A 22,220-nucleotide genomic window follows, 5' to 3' on the forward strand; every position below is an offset into this window, starting at 1 on the left:
GAGCGTGTGGGGGTGGGGTTCCGGCAGCATGTGCGCGGCCCCTGTTTCTCACGGGCGCCAGGGGAGCACAGCCCCTTCTTCTTCAGCTTCCCTCTTTTTGGCTTCTGTTATTTTAATTAATCAATTAATTTGGGGAGGGGGTTTTTGGGTCACAATCCGGCGTTGCTCAGGAGTGATTCCAGGCTCTGCACCCAGGAAGTACTCCTGGCGGTGCTTCGGGGACCATATGGGATGCCGGGGATGGAACCTGGGTTGGCCATGTGCAAGGCCAACACCCTACCTGCTATGCTATTGCTCCAGCATCATTCTCGGATATTTTAAATGGTAGATATTTCCCGACTCTTTTGAAGCATACACGCATATATACATATATACATGTCTGTGTATGTATACATGCTTATCTAGAACCTTTGTGGGTAGTCAGTTTGGTTTGTTTGGGGCCACACCCGGTGGGGTAGGGAAAAACCCTAGCTCTGTGCTCAGGGATCACTCCTGGCTAGGGTGGAACAGCTCAGGCTGTCAGCAGTCACTCGAGCCGGGAAAGTGGGGCTGTGAGGTCAGAGGGCACTGGCTCACCTAGCACTGCACTCAGGAATTACTCCTGGCGGTGCTGAGGGGACCATATGGGATGCCGGGGATTGAACCTGGGAATTCGGTGTGTAAGTCAAACGCCCTCCCCGCTGTGCTATCACTATGGCCCAGGATATGTTTTCTCTCAGGGCTGAGGCTGGGCCTACACAGCCCTGGTCACTACCATCACCCACCTTACTCTGCATCATCGCATTGGTGTTCCTGGTGTCCTCCAGGGAGGCCAGGGCCTGCAGGGACGCCTCCCGCTCGGCCAGCAGCTCGGTCTGCTGCGCCTCCAGCAGCGCCTGGTCTTTCAGCAGCCAGTGCAGCTGCCGCTGGAGCTTCGTGGCCTTCTGGCCCAGCAGCTCCTTCTCAGAGCCAAGGCTGTTCAGCTGCTCACGCAGGGCCGACTCCACGCGGGCGGCCTCCTCCTTCTCAGCCGTGAGCTCCTCGATCTCTTGCACCAGCGACTTCTGATCCCGAGCCAGCTCCTCGTAGGAGCACTGCAGCTTCTGGATGATGTTGTCGTTGTCCTTGGCCAGGGATAAGTACTCCAGAACCAGCTTCTTGACATGCTCCTCCAGCTGGCCCCTCTCCTCCAGGCCCTTCTTGCACTCGGCCACCAGGCTGCTCTTGCTCATCTGCAGCTCCTCCACCAGGGCCTGCAGCCCCAGCTTGGCGACCTGCAGTGCGTCCTTCTCCGCGCCCACCCTCTGGAGCTCCTCCTGCACCGCCCTGCCCTCTTCCAGCACTTTCTCTTTCTCCGCCTCGAGGGCTTCTCGGTCCAGCCGCTCCTGCTGGCAGAGCTTCTCCGCGGCCCACCTGGCCTCGATGACCTTCTCCTTATCCAAGCGAATCGCTTGGTTCAACAGTCAGAGCTTCCTCTGCTCTTCCCGCAGCGAAGAGTTTTTGGCCTCCGCTTCTCTGAGTTTCAATTGAAACCACCCTCTCTCGGACTTCAGACAGAGCTTCTCCTTCGCCAGCAATTCATTCTCTGACCTCAGGGCCCTGCGATCCTCTGACATCAGCTCCATCTCTTCTTTGGCCGAGCTTAATAAGCAAGTTAAGGACTGCAGAAACAAAAAGCGGGGAAGAATGGAAACAAGAATGAGATCAAGCAGGCACAAGCAAGCCAAGCACTTCATGTGGCCTAAATACCAGAAATGAAAATGGCAGAGTAGTCTTACCTGCACACGCGTGTATACGCGCACGCGCACACACTCACACACACATGTACACACACAGGCAGGATGGAGAGGCTCAAACACAGTTAGCTTCTTAGCGTAAACATAACTACCTGCCTATTTTGTGGATGGGGGCCCCACACCTGCTGGTGTTCGGGTCTCGCTCAGGGTTCTGTGTTCAGGGATCACTGCTGGCAGGGCCGGAGGACCATACGGGATGCTGGGGATCAACCCCGGGTTGGCCGAGTACAAGGCAGCACCCTACCCATTCTACTATCAGCCGAGTTGATTTTTGAAATGCTGTCTGAAATGATTCCTGACAGCTCCCCGGAAGGTGTAAGTACAGTTGGATCTTGACATTGGGGCATAAGATTTTTCCCCCCACTTCAATTCTTCTATTATAAAATCCATCACTCTGTCCTAGAAGGGATGCATTCAAAAACTAGTTTTCAATACAATTCAAAGAACTACAAAAAGTATTTTGTTTTGGAACTTTGAGCAGGAGGGGAAGGGAAAAGCAACCACTGCTTGTCAAACGATTTTCACAGGGACACACAGAGGCAGGAAATGGACTTAGCCCCCAAAGTTATACACTTTATAGAAAATCCAGACGAATCCACCAAGCTTTGGAGACTGAAGCCAACAGTTTTTGCTTGCCAAACACAGTAACAAGTCTCAAAATGGAGACATTAGTGGGCCCGCTCGAGCCAATCGATGAGCAATGGGAGAGCAGTGTTTGCAGTCATTTGGGAGGGGCCCAGGGGCTCCAGGAGGACTGGCCGCACACGGGTCAGGGTCTCCCTCACCTGCTCTCCCTGCCCGTCAGCAACGGGTTGTGCGTTTTCATTTCTGAGTCTCAATGCACACCACAGTTGAACCGCCATGTACTTTCCAGAACTTTCTGCAGCAAGGGCTATCTTCTCTGTCCAGCTCAGCAGCCATGAGCCGCAGCAGGCTACTGGTGTGTGCTGGGCAGCTGACCGCTGACGGCCATGTTACCGGAATGGGACTGACCTGAGCGTGCACACGAGGCTGCTGGCCACAGAACTGGGCCAGCAGGTGGTCCAGAGAGGAGACGTAGCCCTGGCTGCGGTGCGTTTTGGAAAGCGGCCAGGCACCAACACACACACGGGCCACGGCCGCCATCAGCCGCGGCGCTGCCCTGCGCCCACCCACCTTGGCCTTGTCGGCTTGCGTCTTCAGCTCGGCCACCTCCCGCAGCAGGCTCCCGTTCTCCGCCTGCACTGCCTGCAGCTTCTCCTTCGCCTGCAGCAGCAGCTGCTGAAGGGCCTGCGGTGCCTCCTCGTGCTGCCCCTGGATCTCCACGCTGGCCTTGGCGTGCTCGGCCTGTAGAGCCTGGCACTGGCTGCGGCTCACGTCCACCTTCTCCTCCTGTGGGGAGCCGGGGGCCACCGTCAGCCGCCGGCCCCCTGCCCGCTCCCAGCACACACGCACACACACGAACAAACACGAACACAATGCAAACACACAAACATACACACACGCACACACACGGCCCCTCTACTCTGCTCACCAGCATGCACACACAAACACACATGCACACACACACGCGTGCACACACGGCCCCTCAGCTCGGCCGCTTTCGTTCAAGTTCTCCTGAAGACTACGAAGCGCTAGCCCCTTCCCCTGCAGCTCCTCGGCCAGGCTATCGGCCTACCAGAGTCACAAGGATAGAGTGAATGGACCAAGGAGACAAATAGGAACGGGAAGGGGAAAACAAAACAGAAAACACGTATGAGAAGCCCATGACCCAACACAACCCCAAAGAACAGAGGCGTGAGGTGAGCGTGATTGCCTGAAGCTTGCGAAGCCAAGGCCTTGGCGCCGGCAGTTCTGGTGATGACTGTCTAGTGGTTATTGAAAATGGCCCTAACAGAGGTGTTTTCTAGACCTAACTTTGGCGTGACCAGAAAATAAGAAAGCCTATGAGAAAGACTGACTTTCCAGGGGCGGGGAGACGGCACAAAGGGCTGGAGTACACACCAGGCCCAAGTTGGAACTACAGCACCACTGGGCGAGACTGAGATCGGTCCACAAGCTGAAAAGCCCCACTACTGCTGGGCGGGAGGACCCCAGAGCCCAGAGCATAGCTTGGCGAGGAAGAAGGAAGAAAGCAAGGGAGGAGGGAAGCTAAGGATAGGAAGGAGGGAGGGAGGAAACAGGGAAGAAAGGGAAAGGGAGGGGAGGAAGGGAAAAAAAGGTTATCTTTTTTTTTTCTTTTGGGTTTTTCGGTCACCCTAAATGCTCAGGAATTTCTCCTTGTCAGTAACCCGGCCAGCTCACCGAGAGTATCTCACCTGCACGGCAAAGCCTGCCAAGCTCCCCGTGATGTATTTGATATGACAAACACAGTAACAAGTGTCACAATGGACACGTTACTGGGTCCGCTCGAGCTAATCGATAAACAATGGGAGGGTAGAGACAATGACAGTGACCCTATGGGATGATGGAGATCGAACCCGCGTGCAAGGCAAATGCCCTTCCCATTGTACTATCATTCCGGCCCCCAAGATTTACTTTCTTGTAGTTTCTTTCCTGTGACTTTAAAAGTTTGAGGGGTTTCAATATGAAATTTAAAATGAAGAACCTCTAATCCACTAGACAGCAGTCACACGAACTTGACGTTTGTTACATCTTGATGCGAACAAGTGGGTCAGCTATCCCCTGCTGTGTCCTAGGAATTGATTCCATTTGTTTCAGGCGGTGTTTCTGGAATGCCAGCCAAGGAGTCCTGAGTCCTGAAGGGAACTCCCAGGGATCTCGGGGCCCTTCTGTTATGTCTGTCAGTCCTGTCTACAAAGCCCACAGCCCTTCCATCTTGGCCAACAGAGAAGTTTCTCCAACAAAGTGCCCAGCGCGGAGGAGCGGGGGGGGGGGGGGTGAGGGCACGTCCCTGCCACCACAATCCTATAGGAGGAAAAGGGCATCTCTCGGGGCTCCTTGGTGAGAACTGCAGCTTCCTCGGCTTGGCCCAGATCTCACTGTCTCGTCCTTCCCCAGGGTCAGGGCTACCATGAGAGTCCATGCCTGTGGCCAGCAGGGGGCCATGCTGGAAAGCGGACTTGGCCCAAGCACCCCTTAGAGGCTGAAAGGGATGAAATCTCTGCAGGGCTGGGTGGGGGCTTGTGCTGCAGGGACGGAGGGGCTGGCAATGAGAAATACCAAGATGGGCCACGTCACCAGCCCTGAGGGAGCTCAGAGGCTCAGAGGCATCGAGCACCAGCTGGGAACTGAGGCGCCTCGGGGAGAGGATGGCAAAGCCCGTCACACGAGCAGGTGGTCAGCAAGGTCAGGGAAAGACCCTCGCGGCCTGACTCGAGCCCAAGTGTCTGGGCGAACTCGGCGAGTATGCAGCGGGCCCAAGGGGTGGGGGGCAGAGGTCTGCTCTGGGGGCTCCTATCTTGTTTTCTCAATGGCCTCGTGAAGAATTCTCTGTTTCAGAAAGACCTCAGACGGGCCCGATTAGCCGGGGCCAAGGCTAGCACGGCATCCGGGTGCTGGGGACCATTGACAGCCCCTGAATCATGCCGACTCCTTCTCAGTCCCCTAAGAGGGAACCGCACGGGACGTGACCGGGAGACCTGTCAGCACCAAGCCGGAAAACGGCGGCGAGCAGACTGACACACAGCATGCAGGGAGCGAGCGTGGAAGTGGGCGAGGGCGCCCGAGTACCAACCTGCAGCTCTCGGCCCGCTTTGCATTCTCTAACTCCTGAATCTGCCGCTCAGCCACCTGGAGCTGCTGCCTGAGCTTCTCCATTCCCAATTGACCTTCGGAACTGGCCTTCCGGAGCCCATCGAGCTGCAAGAGCTTCTGCTGGGTGGCCTCCAGCTGTGCCGTGGCATTGGCCAGGGCCTGGGCTTGCTGACTACACACGGCCCGCAACCCGTCCAGGTGCTTTACCTTCGTCTCCGCCTCCTGCAGCTTGTTCAGGGCGTCCTCCATCTCCACCAGGTGCTGGTCCTCGATCTGCTCGAGCTTGGCCCGTGCGGCCTCCAGGCTGTTCTTCTGCTCCTGGGCCGTCCTGAACAGCCGCGACCTGAGCGTCTGCAGCTCGGAGGCGTGCGCTGCACGCTCAGCCGCCTGCTGGGCCTTCAGGCTCTCCACCTCCTGCTGGTACTCGAACTGTAGCCTCTCGATCTGCATCTTGAGCTCGGCCAGCTCGGCCGCCTCGGCGCCCACGCCCTGGCTCACGGATGCCTTCGGCTCGCCCATGGGCTGTTGGTGCAGGGCAATGGCCGTCTCCAGCTTGGACTTCCACAGGGCGATCACGTCCGCATTCTCCTTGTTGGCATGGTCCAGCTTGGTCCTCAGGCACTCGTTCTCCTTGCCGAGCTTCTCAGAGGCCGCCTGCAGGGACTTCACCTCCTTCTGGTGGGAAAACAAAATTTCCATGAACTTAAAACAGGAAGGAAAAGAAGCAGAAATAGAAATTTTTCTTTTCCAAACTGACTCTTTGCTTCTTCTTGTTTTAAGGAAAAGCTTCCAAAAAATGGGGTTCTAAAGGATTTGATTTGTGCTGCTCGACTGAAAATCAAAGCTGAGGCAAAGGCATAGACCCGACTGTCAGAACGAGAGAAAAACGCTCATCAAGAACAGCCTCCAGCCCCAAGCAGCAGAGATGTGTCAGCCAGGCCCTGCCAGGTGCATGAACCCAGGTATCCCTGTCTGATTCGGAGTCTCCAGCAGAAGTGGTCCCGGCGGGGTTGGCCAGGCCGCCCCGCATCCTTGCCTGCACCCTGCAAGCCTCCGGGACCTGCCCGGGCTTTACCTCCAGGTCGCCTTTGGTGATGGACTCCTCCTCGACTCGGAACTGGAGGTCTTCCACTTTCCTGTGGGGGAGAGGGAGACGTTGTGAGGGGCGTCACTGCTGCCCCCCATGAGGGCCACCATCTTGTAGATGCGCCTGACCCAGCCCCTGGCTCCACACACAGGAGGGCTGAGAGAGTCGGGGAGGGCCAGAGCGAGAGTACAGCAGGCAGAGCGTTTGTCTTGCACGTGGCCGACCCGGGTTCAATTCCCAGCATACCACTATGGACCCCGGAGCAATGCCTGGAGTAATTCCTGAGTGCCGAAGCAGGAGTAACCCCTGAGCATCGCTGGGTTGACCCAAAAAGAAAAAAAAGAAAGTCAGCGAGTCCCCTCACCTTCGAGCACTGGGTGGGACCCACAGGCTACAGGAGGAAGCTAGGCCAAGCCAATGCCAGGTGCAGTGTCATATCAACTCTTTCTGCCTCGCAGCTAACAGAGGTGGTTTAAAACTGACCCGCGCGCCTGCCAGTCCCTCCCAGCCAGCGCCTGTCCCCACATTGGGACAACAACTGAGCCCCTGGGGGAGAAGCAGCCAACGACTCGGCGGCGGGGGGGGGGGGGGGGAGGGGCTCCCAGTGACTGTCGAGTCGGCATGTGGAGCTGAGGGGCTGAGCCAGGCACTGGCAGTGCCCCTGGGCACCACACTGCCGGGAGCCCATCTGAAAAGGCGGTCTCGGCCAGCACCCCGTGTCCATCTGTCTGCAGCCAGGCCTCAGCCCCGCGTCCGTCTGTCTGCAGCCTGGCCTGAGCCCCATGTCTGTCTGTCTACACCCCGGCCTGAGCACCACGTCCGTCTGTCTGCAGCCTAGCCTGAGCCCTGTCTGTCTGCTGTCGTGCCCCATGAGTACTGTGGGTTTCCTCCCGCCTGGGACTTAACCACAGGGACTCCCACAGGGTCCCACTGGGTTAGGACAGTTCCTTGCCACCCAGCACAGGCCTCCTGAATACCAAGCCAGGTGGACACAGCAGGGAGGGCCGGGGGTGGCTTGGCTCCACTGAGCTCCCCCCCCAGCCCTCCCGGTGAGGACGTGCTCAGGACTGGGCACCCGTTGGTTTCTGGTTCTCAAAGCCCTGGAAGGCCAGGAGTGCCCCACCCGAGGGAGCCCCCAGCTCCGGACACGGCCTCACCTCTTCTCCTCCTCCAGCTGGTTCAGCAGCTCTACCTTCTCCCAGTCGGTCGCTTCCAGCATGGCCCGCAGCTCGTCGTTCTTGGCCTCCAGCTCCAGGACGTGCTGTAGAGGCAACGGCCCGTGAGTGGCCTCGCCCGCCCCCAACAGCCCTTTGTGGGCTGGCATCGCCACCTGTCACCACGGAAGCTAAATGCATCTCCCACCTAAGCTACAGCGTTTCTGGAAGGCCAGAGGGGAACCACACCACGAAAGCACCGGCGCGGACAGCTTGGCACTCCCTAAACCCCCACAGGGCGAGCAGAAGGCGCATGCGATCAAACCATGCGCCGGACGCCACCGCAACAACGGCAGACGGGGATCCACGGCCTCTCCCTGCACCGCCTGCACCAAGCTCGCGCCCAGCCTCTACCACTGGCGTCTCTCGGCCCCGGCACTGCCGTCTGCACAGACGTCACCTGGTCGTGCCCGTTCCGGCCAGGGCCAGCTCCTGCTCTATCTCCCCCACGTGGCTCGTGGCCTTGGCCACCTCCACCCGCTCCAGGTCCAGCTCGGCCAGCAGCTTCTCAATGTGCTGCTGCTTCTCCTTCAGCGCCTCCTGGAGGGCCGTGGTGCCGGAGATCTTGTGCTTGTAGCGGGAGGAGGTTTCGGGCAACTGCAAAGGAAAAAGAAACGTGAAGGGGATGGGGGCGGCCGACACGGGCACGCACGCGGTGATCCTCGGCAAAGCACATGCAGCAGTGCTGCATCCTTGCATATAGGCCAGCGACTCTCAGCAGAAACGTCTTGAAACCTTCCGAAAGATCCTTGGACGGGACCTGGGCTCCTCTGGCTTCGGGCCTCGTGGGAATCCAGAGGCTCTTCTGCAGAGCTGGAGGCAGCCCCCTCCACAGCCCGCTCTGGCCTGAGCTTCCTTAAGGATGAGCCCTTGACTTGAGCTTGAGTCCAGCTCCAGCATCTTCAGCCTTGCAGGTCCGTCAGGGTCTCCCTGGGCAGCCTGTCCCTTCTCTCTTCCTCTTCCTTCCAGCTCACCTCGCTCTCCCGGGCACCCGCCCCATGCCTGAATAGCAGCAACCAGAGACTTTTGTCTCTGGGAATGGCCCCGTGCCCCCGGGGGTCACTGGGTGCGACCCTATAAAAGACCCCTGTGCCATCTGCCTTCGAAAATGGGGGATGAGAGGCTAGAATGATAAAGTTGCGGGAAAGGCGCTGGCCTTGCACGCCGCTGACCCGAGCTGGATAACAGGTACCCACCCCACAGGGTCCCGAGGGCACCAGGAGTGACTCCTGAGTGCAGAGTCCGGAGTAAGTCCTGAGTATTGCTGGGGCATGGCCAAAGTCCAGGAAAAAAAAAAGGAAAAAGTGGTGGGTGAGAATGTGTGAGGGCTCACGCCCAGCAAGCAGGACAGCAAGGGCAGCTCAGGGAAAGACCAAGCACAAAGGGAAGGAGAGAAGAGGCAAAGACAGTGAGGAGGGGAGGGGAGTGGGCTGAAGGGCTGCGGGGACCAGGGGTCCTGTCCGTTCTATCCTGGGCTCGTGGTCACTCATGGTCGCTCTGCAGACCCAGATCCCTCTCTGCACAACGGCCCCTGCAGGAGGGGGCAAGGCGGGACCTGATCTTCATTCTTCGGGCACACGGTGGCGGGGGCTGCAGCAGCGATGGCCAGGAGTTCCGCTCCTTCTGCCCGGCCATCCCTGTTCCATCGCCCTGCTGCGGTCCAGCCGCAGGTTCTCTTGCCGCTTCCCCGCATCATCTGAGCTGCTGCCAAATGCCTCCTGACCGTCGGGCCCAGCAGGGCCCAGACTGTCCACTGCTGCTTTGCCTGTTGGGAGCTCTCGAGCCACCTGGTTCTGTCCGGAGAGCGGAATCATCCTTGCCTGTGTGTAAGGACCTGGCCGTGATTTCCCGATACACTTAAAGTAGATCTGTTCCGATTAAATGCCCTCCCCAGGGCCAAAGAGTCTGTTGGGGGGGTGGGGGAAGGTGCTTGCAGAGGTTCAAGATCCAGCACCATCAGGAGTGACCCCACCCCCCAAGCAGAGAGCCAGGAATAAGCCCTGAGCACCCCTGGGTGTGGCCCCCCAAACCAAATAATAACTAAAATTTCTAGGAGCACACGAGCTCTCGGGCCAGCCATGTGCAGTGCTCCCGGGAACTGCAGTCAACTCAGATTTCAAGGGGTGGCTGGGAAGAGCTTGGCAGCCTTGGGGGTCTAACACGAAGACCTGGGCTCAACCCCCCTCCACCGGGAGCAGCCCCCAAGCACCACGCCTGGAGTCCCAGAGCACTGCCAGGTGAACCCCAAAGAGCAAAAATAAAAACTAGGAAAGGCGGGCGGCGGTGTTCCCTGAGCCTCCTGGCCTAAGCGGGTGGGGCAGGCCAGACGCACGCGCTTCCTGGGCCCGAGACAGCTCCCTGAGGAAACCAGCACAGGAGCGATGGGCTTCTTTCAGCCAACTATGGAGACGAGACTGTGAGGTTCAGGTGCCGGAGCAGGGAGAAAGCAGCACCCCTAGCATGGGGGGAGGCGCGTGCTGAGGGGCTGGGCAAGGTCGGGGCCACGAGCTGAACTCAGGATGCTGATGCCAAATCCTCTGCCCTGCGTGTGGTTTGTGAGGCCCCAGGCTCCATCCCAGCAAGGCCAGGCCTTCTGTGGGAGCCTGGTACCTCAGAAGAGCAACTCAGCCAACAGACGAACAGGGAGGCCTCCACAGGGCACGCACGGACCCGTGTGCATGTATGTATGCGTGCATGTATGTTCCAGTGCGAATGTCTACACGCACCTGTGTGCATGCGTGCGTTGTGTTTATGCATGTATGTGCCTGTGTGTGTATACCCATAAGCCTGTGTATATACGGTATGCACTACGTGTACATGTATGAGTGACTGTGTGTATGAACGCTTGTGTGTGCACTTATGGAATTATGTTGTCGAGGTATACTTCCGTGAAGTCACACAGAATCTTTCTATATTCCCGTCATAGACGCTAACGGTGATGTTCAGTTTAGGAGTGAGCTCCACCCTGCATAAAGATATGCAAGGCAGGGGCCAAAGAGCTGGAGAGCGAAGCCCCAGCGCTACCCAGGCTCAATCCCGGAGGCCCGCCAGGAATAATCCCGAGCACAGAGGTGGGAGAAAGCCCTGCACTCTGCCAAGTGTGACCCCAAAACAGAAAAAAACAAGATAGTGGGGGGAGGCTGGAGATAGGTCTCAGGCGTAGGGCTCTTGCTTGGAGGTGGGAGGCCCCGGCACAACCCCAGCACTGCAAACGGCCCGTTGAAGCACTGTAGGGTATGGCCCACAGTCAAGCAGAAAAACAAAACCGAATTCCACAAATGGGCTGGTTCGCGAGGGAAGGAGAGGGGCTTCTGAGTCTGCTCCCCTCCTAAATGGTGAGGCGAAGGGAAGGAGGAGTCGGACGCGAGGATGCACATGGGTCAGGGAAACCTGGTGGTGGTCGAGCAAGACAGGACTGGCCCCAGGCCTGTGCCCACGGCGCGTGGCCTCCTGGCTTCTGTTCCCGTGTCATCTGTTTTGTATCTTCCGTTGCACACACACTCACTCCCTCCTCTTCCGCATCGAGGGTCAATGCACGGAGCAGAGGCAGCGGCAGGAAGCGCAGCCGCCAGCAAAGTCAGCCCCCCGGGACACCCTCTCCATCGTGGGCCCGTTTCCCTGTGGACAATATCTCAGGATACCCTTGCATATTAGGACACACTTTAGTGTTTATGACTCAGATAGACGTGAGGGGAGAAGCCACGAGGCCCCAGCTTTGACTTGCGGCCCCGCAATGGACAGAAGTCCAGGCCACTCTGCATGTGGACAGCGGTGCAGAGGGACAGGAGGGAGCAGGGAGAGACGGAGAGAGCAAAGAAGCAAGATGAAGGGCCAAGCGTTCCCCAGAGTCTCTGGGCCCTGCTCTGACCCTCAGGCGCCCCCTTCAGCTACCCCACTTCATCCCTAAGGTGGCCTGAGGCCAGAGAGGAGCCCTGAGCACCCCAGGAAAGGCCCATCCCTGCTCCTGTCACTGGTGGTGGCTGGGAAGCCACTCGCCTGCCACCCGGAGCTGCTCAGCCCACGTGCTCCTGCTCCGCCTCTTGCCCCTGGGGCTGTGGGAGTCTGTGGGGGCCCGAGCACCCCGCAGTGGTGGGGGGCTGCTTACTAGTCCCGTGCGGCCGGGTCTGCTGCTCACGGATGAGACCCCGGAGCTGACGGAGCTGAGCGAGGAGGCCGAAGGGCTGCGCTTCAGGCTGGCGGGGGTGGTGGCCATCATACACCTCACGGCGGCCTCCTTGCCCTTGGCCGGCGTCGTGGACGGGAAGCCGATCTTGGTGACTTTGTGAATGGGAGCAAACAAGCCATACTTGGGCTGACACTGGAAGTACCTGCGGACAACGAGGAGGGGGGGACAAAAACACCTTCGGCAAGAGACACAAGCGCCGACCCAGAAGTCCACTGAGTCCCACAGTCTCACACCCCCACAAACGAGCACGCTCCCACAGCCCCACATGCCCACATACTCACACCCCGACAAACACACTCACACACGCACCCCAAACAACACTCCCACACTCTCACACTCCCACCCCAACAAACACACTCACACTCACACCCCAACCAACACTTCCACATTTCCACAGCGCCACACTCACACTCACTCCCCAACAAACATCATACCCTCCACCAGCCCACACTCACACACACTCACAACCCAACAAACACACACACACCCCAACCAACACTCCCACACATAAACACCACAACCAACACACACTTACACTCACACCCCAACCAACACTCCCACACTTCCACACTCGCACAGCCCAACAAACACACTCACACCCCAACCAACACTCCCATACTTTCACACTCCCACCCCGTCAAACACACACACTCACACCCCAACAGACACTCCCACATGTCCACAGCCCCACACTCACACACACTCACTCCCCAGAAACACACATACTCACACCCAAACCAACACACACTCACACTCACACCCCACCGACACTCCCACACCCACACACACTCACACCCCAACCAACACTCCCACACACACACAGCCCCACAGTAACACACATGCACACCCCAACCAACACTTGCACGCTCTCAAACCAACACTGACACGCTCTCACTCCCCCACAAACACGCTCACACCCCCACAAAAACTCTCATGCCCACGCCCCCACCAACACTCTCACAGCCCCACACTCACACGCTCACATACACACTCCCTCATACATTGACACCCACACTCTCTCGCACGCCGCCCACCCCCACCACGCAAACCAAGGGCGATTCCAAGCAGCCTCCCTGGCATCTGAAGGGCGACAGCAGGCCCGGGGGGTTCCTGCGGCCCGAGCACAGCTGCATGTGGGGGCCCCAGGCTGTCCCCACATCCCTGCAGGGTCCCCGAGTGCCAACGGAAGTGGCCCCGCCTAAGAACCAAGAGAAGTGGCCTGCAGTCCCCTCAGCGCCTCCCGGGCACCGTGCATGGCCCCAGGCTGTCTGGGGGGGCAGGGGGACCCACCTCGTTCCGGCCACGGCACCATCGTTCTTGCCCAGTGGCTTGTCCAGCTCTACGCCGCACCAATCCCCCTTGGCGAAGTCCGTCTCCCCGAGGAAGCGCACCACACCGGCCTCCATGCCTCCCACCTGCCGGAGGGATGGAGGGACGTGGGTCAGGCACCCTGGACTGCGCACAGCGCCCCCACCCCCGCAAACGAACATTCTGGCTTCAGAGTCGGGATTTCCTGAAGAAACCCCAAAGGTCAAGGTGCCATTTCTCCCCGCAACCCCTACAGGGTGAGCAGACGCTGCTGCTCAGTGTCCAGGCAAGGCAGCGGCATTCACACCCACTCGCTGTCACCGGTGGCCTGGCTGACCACACCCCCGGGAATCTCTGACCCAGGCCAGCCACCTGGTGTGGCGAGGGGGTCGCTGCCCCTTGGGTGTGGGAGTGGAGCACTGGCAACCCCACCGCTGGAGAACATTTAAGCCAGAAACCAGCTAAAGGAAAATGACTGTTCTCGTATCTTAGCAGAGTTCGATCTTCCAGTTCTCCTTCACTATGCCTTGGCTTGACGCTTGGCTCCCGGGACACAGAGCAAAACAGAATCACAGCGCTGGACACTGACGGGAATGCTGACAAACAGGGCTGGAGCAACGGGGGAAGGGCACTGGCTTTGTGTGCGACCACCCTGTGACGCCCCACACAGAAACATAGAAAACCAGAGAAATAGAACCGATTTCCAACTTTGTTCATTGGTTTGTTTTTGAGTCACAGTCAGAGTGCTCAGGGCTTACTCTTGGCTTGGTGCTCAGGGATCACTTCGGGATGTGCTTGGGGGACTGTACATGGGACCAAGACTTAAACCCTGGGTCAGAGGCGTGCAAAGCATGACCCCTCCCCACGGCATGACCCCTCCACCCTGTTTTGGCTAAACTGGTAAAACTGGCAGCATCCCCGCACGCATCCATCACGCTGGAAACTGCAGGACCAGGCGTCCCAGCTGCTCGTGCTTCCACCCAAACCGCGAGTCTGGAGGAGCTGATGAACCAGACAGGCGAATGGACAGCCACCCGCGACCGCTGCCCTCGGCACTCACCAGCACCTGGTCCCCGAGCTTCAGCTCCCGCTCCCCTTTCTTGAGGGAGCCGGCCTCAGAGAGGTTGGAGATGGACTCGCTGGCCGTCCTGGTCAGGCTGCTGATGTGAGGGGTGGCCGGTGACTCCTTCGCGGGGGACTGGGGCACCTTCGCGGTGCCGGCAGGGGCCGGGGAGGCCGACAGGGGCGGTGTGGCCCAGGCGGCAGGCGCTGGCTGCCGGCAGTTGGTCTCATCGTCGGCCTGCAAGCTCCTACTCAGCTTGGACGGCCGGGTGAAGATGCCCTTCAGCGGCTCGCACTGGAAGTAGCGCACACCCGCCACCGAGCCGTCGTTCTTGCCCATGGGCTCGTCCAAGACGATCCCGGCCCACTGACCAGGGGCAAACTGGGTCTCCCCGAGGAACTGGATGAATCCAGGCTTGTTCCCGTTCACCCAGACTCGTTCCCCGACCTGGAAGTCGCCCACAAACTCCTCCTGCATCTCCGAGGAGGGGGCGCTGGGTGTTTTCTCCCCAGGCATGGTCTTCTCAACGGGAGCAGCCGCTGGAACAGCAGAAAGGGTCAGAAGGGTCAGAAGGGACAGGAAGGGCCTGTGCAGGTCCAGTTAAAGTGTGGTTGGGGGGGAGGGACACCCAGCAGTGCTCGGGATTACTCCCAGCCAATGACGGGGGCTGCTTGTGGCGAAGCCTGGCTGGGCCTGCCGTGAAGCGGACGTGCTCACCTACCGCTGCATCCCAGGCCGCAGTCATATTTTGGGCAGCTCAGGGGAAATCTTTGGATACACCCCGTGATACTACGGACCAAGCCAGGTGAAAGCTCGAACCCAGTGTCTTATTTCTGCTGTGTCCACTGGCCCATCTTCTTTTTCTTTTGGGCGGGGAGCAACCCAGCCAATGCTCAGGGCCTATTTCTGGTTCTCCGTTCAGGGTTACTCATGGTGAGGTTGAGGGTGGAGAGTCACATGGGGTGCCAGTTGCCCTCCCCACTGTACTGTGGCTTTGGCCAGCAATGAGGCCCTCTAGTCCAGGTGAGTCCACCTCCCTAAGCCTGTCCCCAAGCCTGGGCAAGGAAGCTAGCAGTTAGAAGGGAGCGTGTTGGTCGCCTCAGCTGTCACCGGTTGCCGTGACACTAAACTCACAGAACGTGACACTCGTGTGTGAGAGCTGTCCCCAGAGCCACGGACGTGTCTACAGCTCAGGGAGACCTTCCCGGGCGAGGACTCGGGATGGGGTTCCCGGGTGGGAATGAGTCTCCGTTGGCCTGGGCTGAGCGCACTTACCGGCCGAGGGTGCCTTCAGGGCCCAGCTCCCATGCTTGAGGATCTTGGTGGGGGCCTTCAGCCCGCTGGGCCTCAGCAGACTCATGGTCAGGCGGTCAGACGCTGCCGCGGCCACTACCAGGCCCCGACCATCGAGCCCACTGTGAGGCCTTCTGAGGCACACTCGTTCTCAGGACTAAATCTCTGAAGAGCAGAGGAGAGAGTCTGTCTCAGGGGAGCGACCACAGCAGCTTCCGGAGCCCAGAGAGCTGCCAGTCTGGCACTCGCCACCCCGAGTGCGACCCCCAGTCTCCCGCACAGCCCCCTGAGCCCACCAAGTGTCATTCCTGCGCAAAAACTCAATCCAAAACAGACAAACAAACAACTGCAGATTCAGGGCCAGAGAGCAGAGGGGACAGGTACTGCCCTGCGGGCAGAGGACCATCACGCCCTCCCTGCCATCACTCCCACCACCAAACACATTCAGGAGCCAGAAATCATCCCTGAGCACCGCGAGTGTCACTGACTACCTCCCCGTCCAGACACTGACGAGCCAGCAGGCGACTCAGCAGTGATGGCTGGTCTTCTGTGTGCGTGTGTGCGTATGTGTATGTGTGAGAGGCCCGGGGTTACACGTAGAAGCTAAGGTAAGCAACAGGCACACTTTTTTCTATGGGCTGAGAACTACCAGGGAAAAGGGGCCAGCAAGACTGCGCCATGGGGGGCTGGAGAGCGATAGCACAGTGGGAAGGGCATTTGCCTTGCACGCGGCCGACTCAGGTTCGATTCCCAGCATCCCATATGGTCCTCTAAGCACTGCCAGGAGTGATTCCCGAGTGCAGACCAAGGAGTAAACACTGTGCATCACCAGGTGTGACCCAAAAAGAAAAAAAAAATTGCGGCAGAGGGAGCGAAGGAGTTTTCGGCGTTTCCTACGTTCCTTGTGACGCTGCCCAAGTTGGATAACCACAAGGCAGAATTAACTCCATTTCTTAACCCACAGGACTGAGGCAGACAGGTCGATGGGGGAAGCGTCGCCATGGCAATGGAACTCCGAGGAAGTCAACAAAAGCTTCATGGCCACCAAAAGACCACCTGAGGGCACGGAACCCAAAGTCTGGTCAAAATTAACCCACATTAGGAGGCCCAGAGCAGGCTGGACCCCCCGAGGGGATAGGGACAAAGCCCAGGAAAGGAATTTCTAAGAGGACCATGGACCACTCAACTCTACCCCCTTGGCAACCACCCTAGCAACGGACTCTAGGTAGCTAGAAACTCCCACCAGGGGCAGCCTGGGGAAATCCCTAGATTAGCCACCTTGAACCAAGGGAGGGCGCTCAAGTGTGCCCGAGCCCAGGTACTGCTCTTGCCTATGAGGTCCATCATGTCACGGGCATCTCCCCTCCTGAGGTGTGGACTTTCAGACCGAATGCAACCTAGCAACATAACATGTTCAGTGGCTTTCTGCACCTCTGGAGAAGCCGCACTCTCTCTCGAGCGTGTTAATCCCTCCCTCCTTCCCCTTCCTAAATGCCTCCAAATAAAATGTTTCTGCTTCATGCTCATCTCCTGAAATGCTTTTCTGCGAGAAGCACAAAGGCCCGGGGGCCTGAGGAGGTCGAGGATCGACTCCCTTTCCCTGAAAAGGGCAACCCCTCACTCCGGTCCAAGACCCTGGGAAGGCCTAGTGGGCGTCGTGGGGCTGGCGGAGCTCATTGCACTCAGCAGTGCCAGCGCTCCAGCCAGTCCCGGGGGAGTGATATCTTCTCCTCTGCTTCTCATCAGCCCCCCATGAGGGCCCACTGACTTCAGAGTCTTTCCATATTTCAATAGAGAAGTCCGCAAGGGGCAGAGAGGCAGGACAGTGGGGAGGGCACTTGCCTTATATCCAGTTGTCCTGGGCTCGATGTCCGTCAGCACAGGGACGTTAGCCGGCCAGGGTCACCCCTGGGCACAGCCAGGTATGGCCACCCCACCCCACCCCACCCCCACCCCACCCCCAAAATTATATATATATAACTATTAAAAAAAACTTAAACTAACTAAAGATTAAAAACTATCATACACTAAAGAACTGTTAGAGAAAAAAGCCGCCCGCACGCAGGCAGAAAGCCCAGAGACTCAGATTCACCTGTGTCACACTGCACTCGCAGCTTCAGTACTGAGCTCTGCCAAACAGGCTCATGCTAGTCTCGTGGAGAGACTGAAAATGGCAGTTGGAGTCTAGAATGTTCTGATGTAAAAGTAGAATTCAGCAAGGAGGAGGGCATCATGGGCCATTCTTAAAGGGGCAGGCGCCACCCTTCGTGATGTCAGTGTTTGGCTGAGGCTCCGGAGGGCTGCCCTGCAGACATCAGCACTACATGGCCAACGAGCCTCTGGTCCCTGCGGGGCCCAGTTCTGGATCCCCGGGCCCTGTGAAAGTGGTTTCAGAAAACTTTTGACAAATGTTTGTCAGTTACAGATCTCCAACTGAGGTCATTCAGCATCCCCCGAGTGGGACCTGGACCCAGTCACACTACCCAGGGCCCTCCTCAGGAGCCGGGCCAGGAAATCTGTGAGCCGCTGGGGGTGGGGATCGGGGGGGGGGGGCAGAGCGACAGGGCAGGGGCCCTGAGCTCTACCCTGACAGCCCTGCTCTCTGTGACCCCAGTGCTGTGAGCAACACCGGCCGCACCTTGGCCAGGGAGTGGCCCAGCCCACTAAGGCCTGAGAGCTGTACAGAGGAGTATGGCCTGGCCTGCTCCGGATGGAAGCACAAGCTGAATGAGTGCGGGTCCCCTCGAGGATGAGTGAGCGGGAACCGGGGAGTGGGGGGGAGGTGGGGAGGGCGGAGTGACCTAATCTGGGGGCTGAGGATGGGACATCTGACAGTGCTCAGGGCTGACTCTGATCCAGTCATGGGAGCTCATCCTGGCAGGACCTGGGTGAGGAGGGACGTACAGGGTGGGGTGGGGTCATCCACAAGCAAGGCAGGCTCCTTGGCCCTGGGCTACCCTTCCAGGCAAGGATACGTATTTTCTTTCTTTCCTTTTGTTTTTTGGGACACTCGGCAGTGCTCAGGGTTACGCCTGGGTCTGCACTCGGAAATCACTCCTGGCAGTGCTCAGGGGACCTATGGGGTCAGCAATGCACCAGGCAAGCGCCAAGTCTTCATGTCAAGGTGCCCACGAAACACTGTGTGCAACAAGGGACTCTACAGAGAACGCCAGGGCCAGCAAACGCTACTTGGAAATCAATCAATTCTGAAAAAAACACAAAAAGATGCAAAAGGAGGGGCTGGAGTGAGAGCACAGTGGGGAGGGGTTTGCCTTGCTCACGGCTCACCAAGATTCAATCACCAGTCCTGAGCACTGCCAGGAGTAATTCCTGAGTGCCACGTCTGGTGCTGCGGGGCCGAGCCAGGGGAGGGCCGTCAGGGTGAAATCAGCACTCGAGTCACACAGGGTTCGTCATTCAGGAGATGGCACGAATGCGCGCATTTATTCAGAGCATAAGTACAGACTTAAGTATGTTTCCACAGCCCACCCAAAAGAAGGAAAGGGGATGGGACGTGGGACAGTGGATGGGACAATGAGCAGAGCCATGCACTGTCGGTCAGCCACCTGGTGACCCTTTCGGCATAATGCTATTGGTCAGAACGACCTGCTTTGATATAGTTTTGACATATCTGCAAAGATTGTGCTGTTCCTCATACATCATTTACAAATCATTTACGAGGGTGCATTTTCCCCAAACTGAAACCTCCTGTACTGGGGAGTTGCCAAGCTTTCAGCAGGACAAAGGGGGAATGAAAAATCAAGCATTCTTTTACTTGGTCAGTAGGCAACACTGAGCATCACTGAGTGTGACCCAAAAAGCCAAAAAAAAAAAAAAAAGAGAGAAAAAAACAGCGCAAAAGAAAATGTGTTTGAGCCTCACTGTCTCCCTGAGACTTGAGCACTCAATGCTGTGTGTGAGCCTAGTAGAGTCTCCGGCCTGAACAAGCCCCCACCCCCCCACCCCCATGCTCCTGTGTTTGGACCCTGACCCTAAATCCTGTGATGGGACCACGTGTGTCCATGACAAAGACGCTAGCAGGCTCACGCCCTGGAACGTCCCTGCTTCACACAGGCGTGGCACACGGGTCCTGGCCTGCTAGCGGCCGGCAGTGATTCGGCAGGAAGCAGAAGTGTGAGCCTGAACGTGGGTCAAGTCCGTTCCTTCAGCTTGGAGGGGAGGAATGTACGAGAGGGGGTTTTGAGCACTGCCTCACAAGCATAAGGTCCTGAATCCAAGCCCCCGGGGTCAACCGTGCACCTGGCACAAAGCCGGCACAAACCCGGCAGCTCTGCTGTCCCAGCACCACGCAGGAAGGGGGGTGACCCCAGGGGGAGGGCCACCGAGAGAGGAGGGGGACACCACAGAAAGGAGGAGTGAACACAGGGCAGGAGTTGAGGGCTGCAGGGCCGGGAGCACCGGGCAGAGAGCAGCCCTGGGGAGCAGGAGGACACGCGGGCGCCCTTGTCACTGGCCACTCGAGGCAGTCGCACAAGCCGTGTGCAGACCCACGAGGCTGACAGGACGCCAGGGTCTGGGAATCCCCAGCAAGGATTTTTCTTTAAGTTTTGGGCCTTGGGGCCAGAAGTCTAGTACAGCGGGGAGGGCATTTGCCTTGCACACAACTGACCCGGGTTCAATCCCGGCATCCCATAGGGACCCCCGAGCACCTCCAGGAGTAAGTCCTGAGTGCAGAGCCAAGAGTGACCCCGGAGCACGTCCAGGTGTGACCCAAAAACAAAACTACAGCAGAGCAAGCCGAAGGGCACGGAAGCTCCGAGCCACGGAAACGCCGAGGTTGGTGCCCACTCGCCCCCGCCCCCCGCCAGGTCAGGCCTGCCTGCGATCAAGGTGCCCGAGTGTCTCCAGACAGGATCTGCCTCAGCGGCTCGGTGCGTCATCTCAGCCTATCACCCAACTCGACTGGGATTGACTCTGGTTATCTCCTTGACTGGTTATCTTGGGCATCTCAGGGGCCAGCCGCCAATCTCCGTCCTCCCACCTGGCCAGGGCGGGATCAGGTGTCAGCAGCTGGGCCCTGAACACCCCACCTGCCCGTCCAAACACAACGCGAGCCCAAAGGCCAGGCTCGCCCCCAACTCGTAGGACACGACCAAGCTAGGGGCCCCGGAGAGCACTGGGCCCGAGGATGGGTCCCAGAGATCCCCAAATCTCCCTTGATCGACGGCCTGGCCCAGCAATCTGCATCAACCACCGGGACCAAGCTCTTTGCTTTCCTTCTGCTTGCTGAGCGAAACTTGGAGGGGAGGAACTCCAAACTTTTTTTTTTTTTTTTGCTTTTTGGGTCACACCTGGCGATGCACAAGGGTTATTTCTGGCTCTGCACTCACAGGGGTTACTCCTGGCTCTGCACTCAGGAGTTACTCCTGGCATTGCTCAGGGGACCATATGGATGCTGGGACTCGAACCCGGGTTGGCCACGTGAAAGGCAAACGCCCTACCCGCTGTGCTATCTCTCCAGCCCCGGAACTCCGAACCTTATATAGAAAACAATGTATTTCACAATGCCATTTCAGCCATTCTGATTGTTGGGGGGTAAATTCTAAGCAATCATGCTGCATCTTTTGTCGAAATAATGAATGTAATCAATGTAGAGAAGAGTTAGTTAGAAATCATTTGCCTCATAGGCATTGGGTGGGTGGGAGGTGGGGTATATTGGGGTTCTTGGTGGTGAAAAATGAGTACTGGTGAAGGGTGAAGAAGACGGTGTTTGATCATTGTATGACCGAGACTTAAATCTGAAAGCTTTGTAACTTTTCCCACAGTGATTCAATAAATAAATATAAGAAGAAAAAAGAAAGAAAGAAAGAAAGAAAGAAAGAAAGAAAGAAAGAAAGAAAATTATGGAAAAAAAGTAAGGTGGAGTTCATGCCCAATTCAATCAGCTAATCAGTGGCTGAATAAATAGCAGTACTCCTACATAAAAACACAAACCATGAAACAAAAATCACTGTACCTGTGAGGCGAGTGCATCAGCAGCCTGATGGCGCCTCCACACTTCCAGATACCCCAAAATTGCTGTTATGCCTTTGGCCAGACCTCAAAAACTTGGGGCAAAGTTTACCTAGAAAGTAAATGGCCAAAAGTTAGGTATGTGGAAAACACACCCACAAATCACCTCCGGCTCAGCTGTATCATTGGAGGCATGGCCTCTCTAGGTCCTGATTGAACTGCTTAATGGCCATGATCCCAGAGACTCAGAAACAAATCTCGAAACCCAGTGGCTTTTGGCAGAAATGCGTCTGGTCCCTGCAGTGCTGGGCCCACGGTTTCGTGCCTTGGCCTGTTCCCTCTGGTGGCCCGGTGGCCGCCATCCTCCAGAGGCCACTGGACAGTCAGACTTGGGACCTCAGTGACAAAACTTGTTGGGCCTCACAGAATGGGGGTGGAGCCAGTCCTGTCCTCCCCGTTCCCAAGAGACCCCAAGTCATTGCCCACGAACGGCCTTTCTGGCTCCTGATCAAGCTGCTTAACGACCATGATCCCAGAGACTCAGGAGCAATTCTCGGGAACCCAACAGGTTTTGACAGAAATCCCTCCAGATTTAAGTGTTCAAATGTCAGAATTGCAAAATCGT

At 57.8% G+C, this 22,220-nt stretch overlaps 1 protein-coding gene and 1 pseudogene across 1 annotated transcript in view; both read right to left on the minus strand.

The window, feature by feature from the left end:
• Window positions 1-15,689, minus strand: part of LOC130024553 (CAP-Gly domain-containing linker protein 1-like) — a 56,272-nt gene extending 40,583 nt beyond the window's left edge. The window contains 10 exon segments of the mRNA XM_056115273.1: window positions 2,937-3,140; window positions 5,463-6,257; window positions 6,463-6,607; window positions 7,716-7,819; window positions 8,173-8,192; window positions 8,195-8,369; window positions 11,878-12,100; window positions 13,249-13,373; window positions 14,327-14,868; window positions 15,605-15,689. Coding sequence (XP_055971248.1) covers window positions 2,937-3,140; window positions 5,463-6,257; window positions 6,463-6,607; window positions 7,716-7,819; window positions 8,173-8,192; window positions 8,195-8,369; window positions 11,878-12,100; window positions 13,249-13,373; window positions 14,327-14,868; window positions 15,605-15,689 — 2,418 coding nt within the window.
• A 564-nt stretch (window positions 15,690-16,253) lies between these two features.
• LOC130024555 (vacuolar protein sorting-associated protein 33A-like) overlaps window positions 16,254-22,220 on the minus strand; it is a 31,281-nt pseudogene continuing 25,314 nt past the window's right edge.

This window comes from Sorex fumeus, unplaced genomic scaffold, assembly GCF_029834395.1.
Source record: "Sorex fumeus unplaced genomic scaffold, SorFum_2.1 ptg000029l, whole genome shotgun sequence".
Taxonomy (NCBI): domain Eukaryota; kingdom Metazoa; phylum Chordata; class Mammalia; order Eulipotyphla; family Soricidae; genus Sorex; species Sorex fumeus.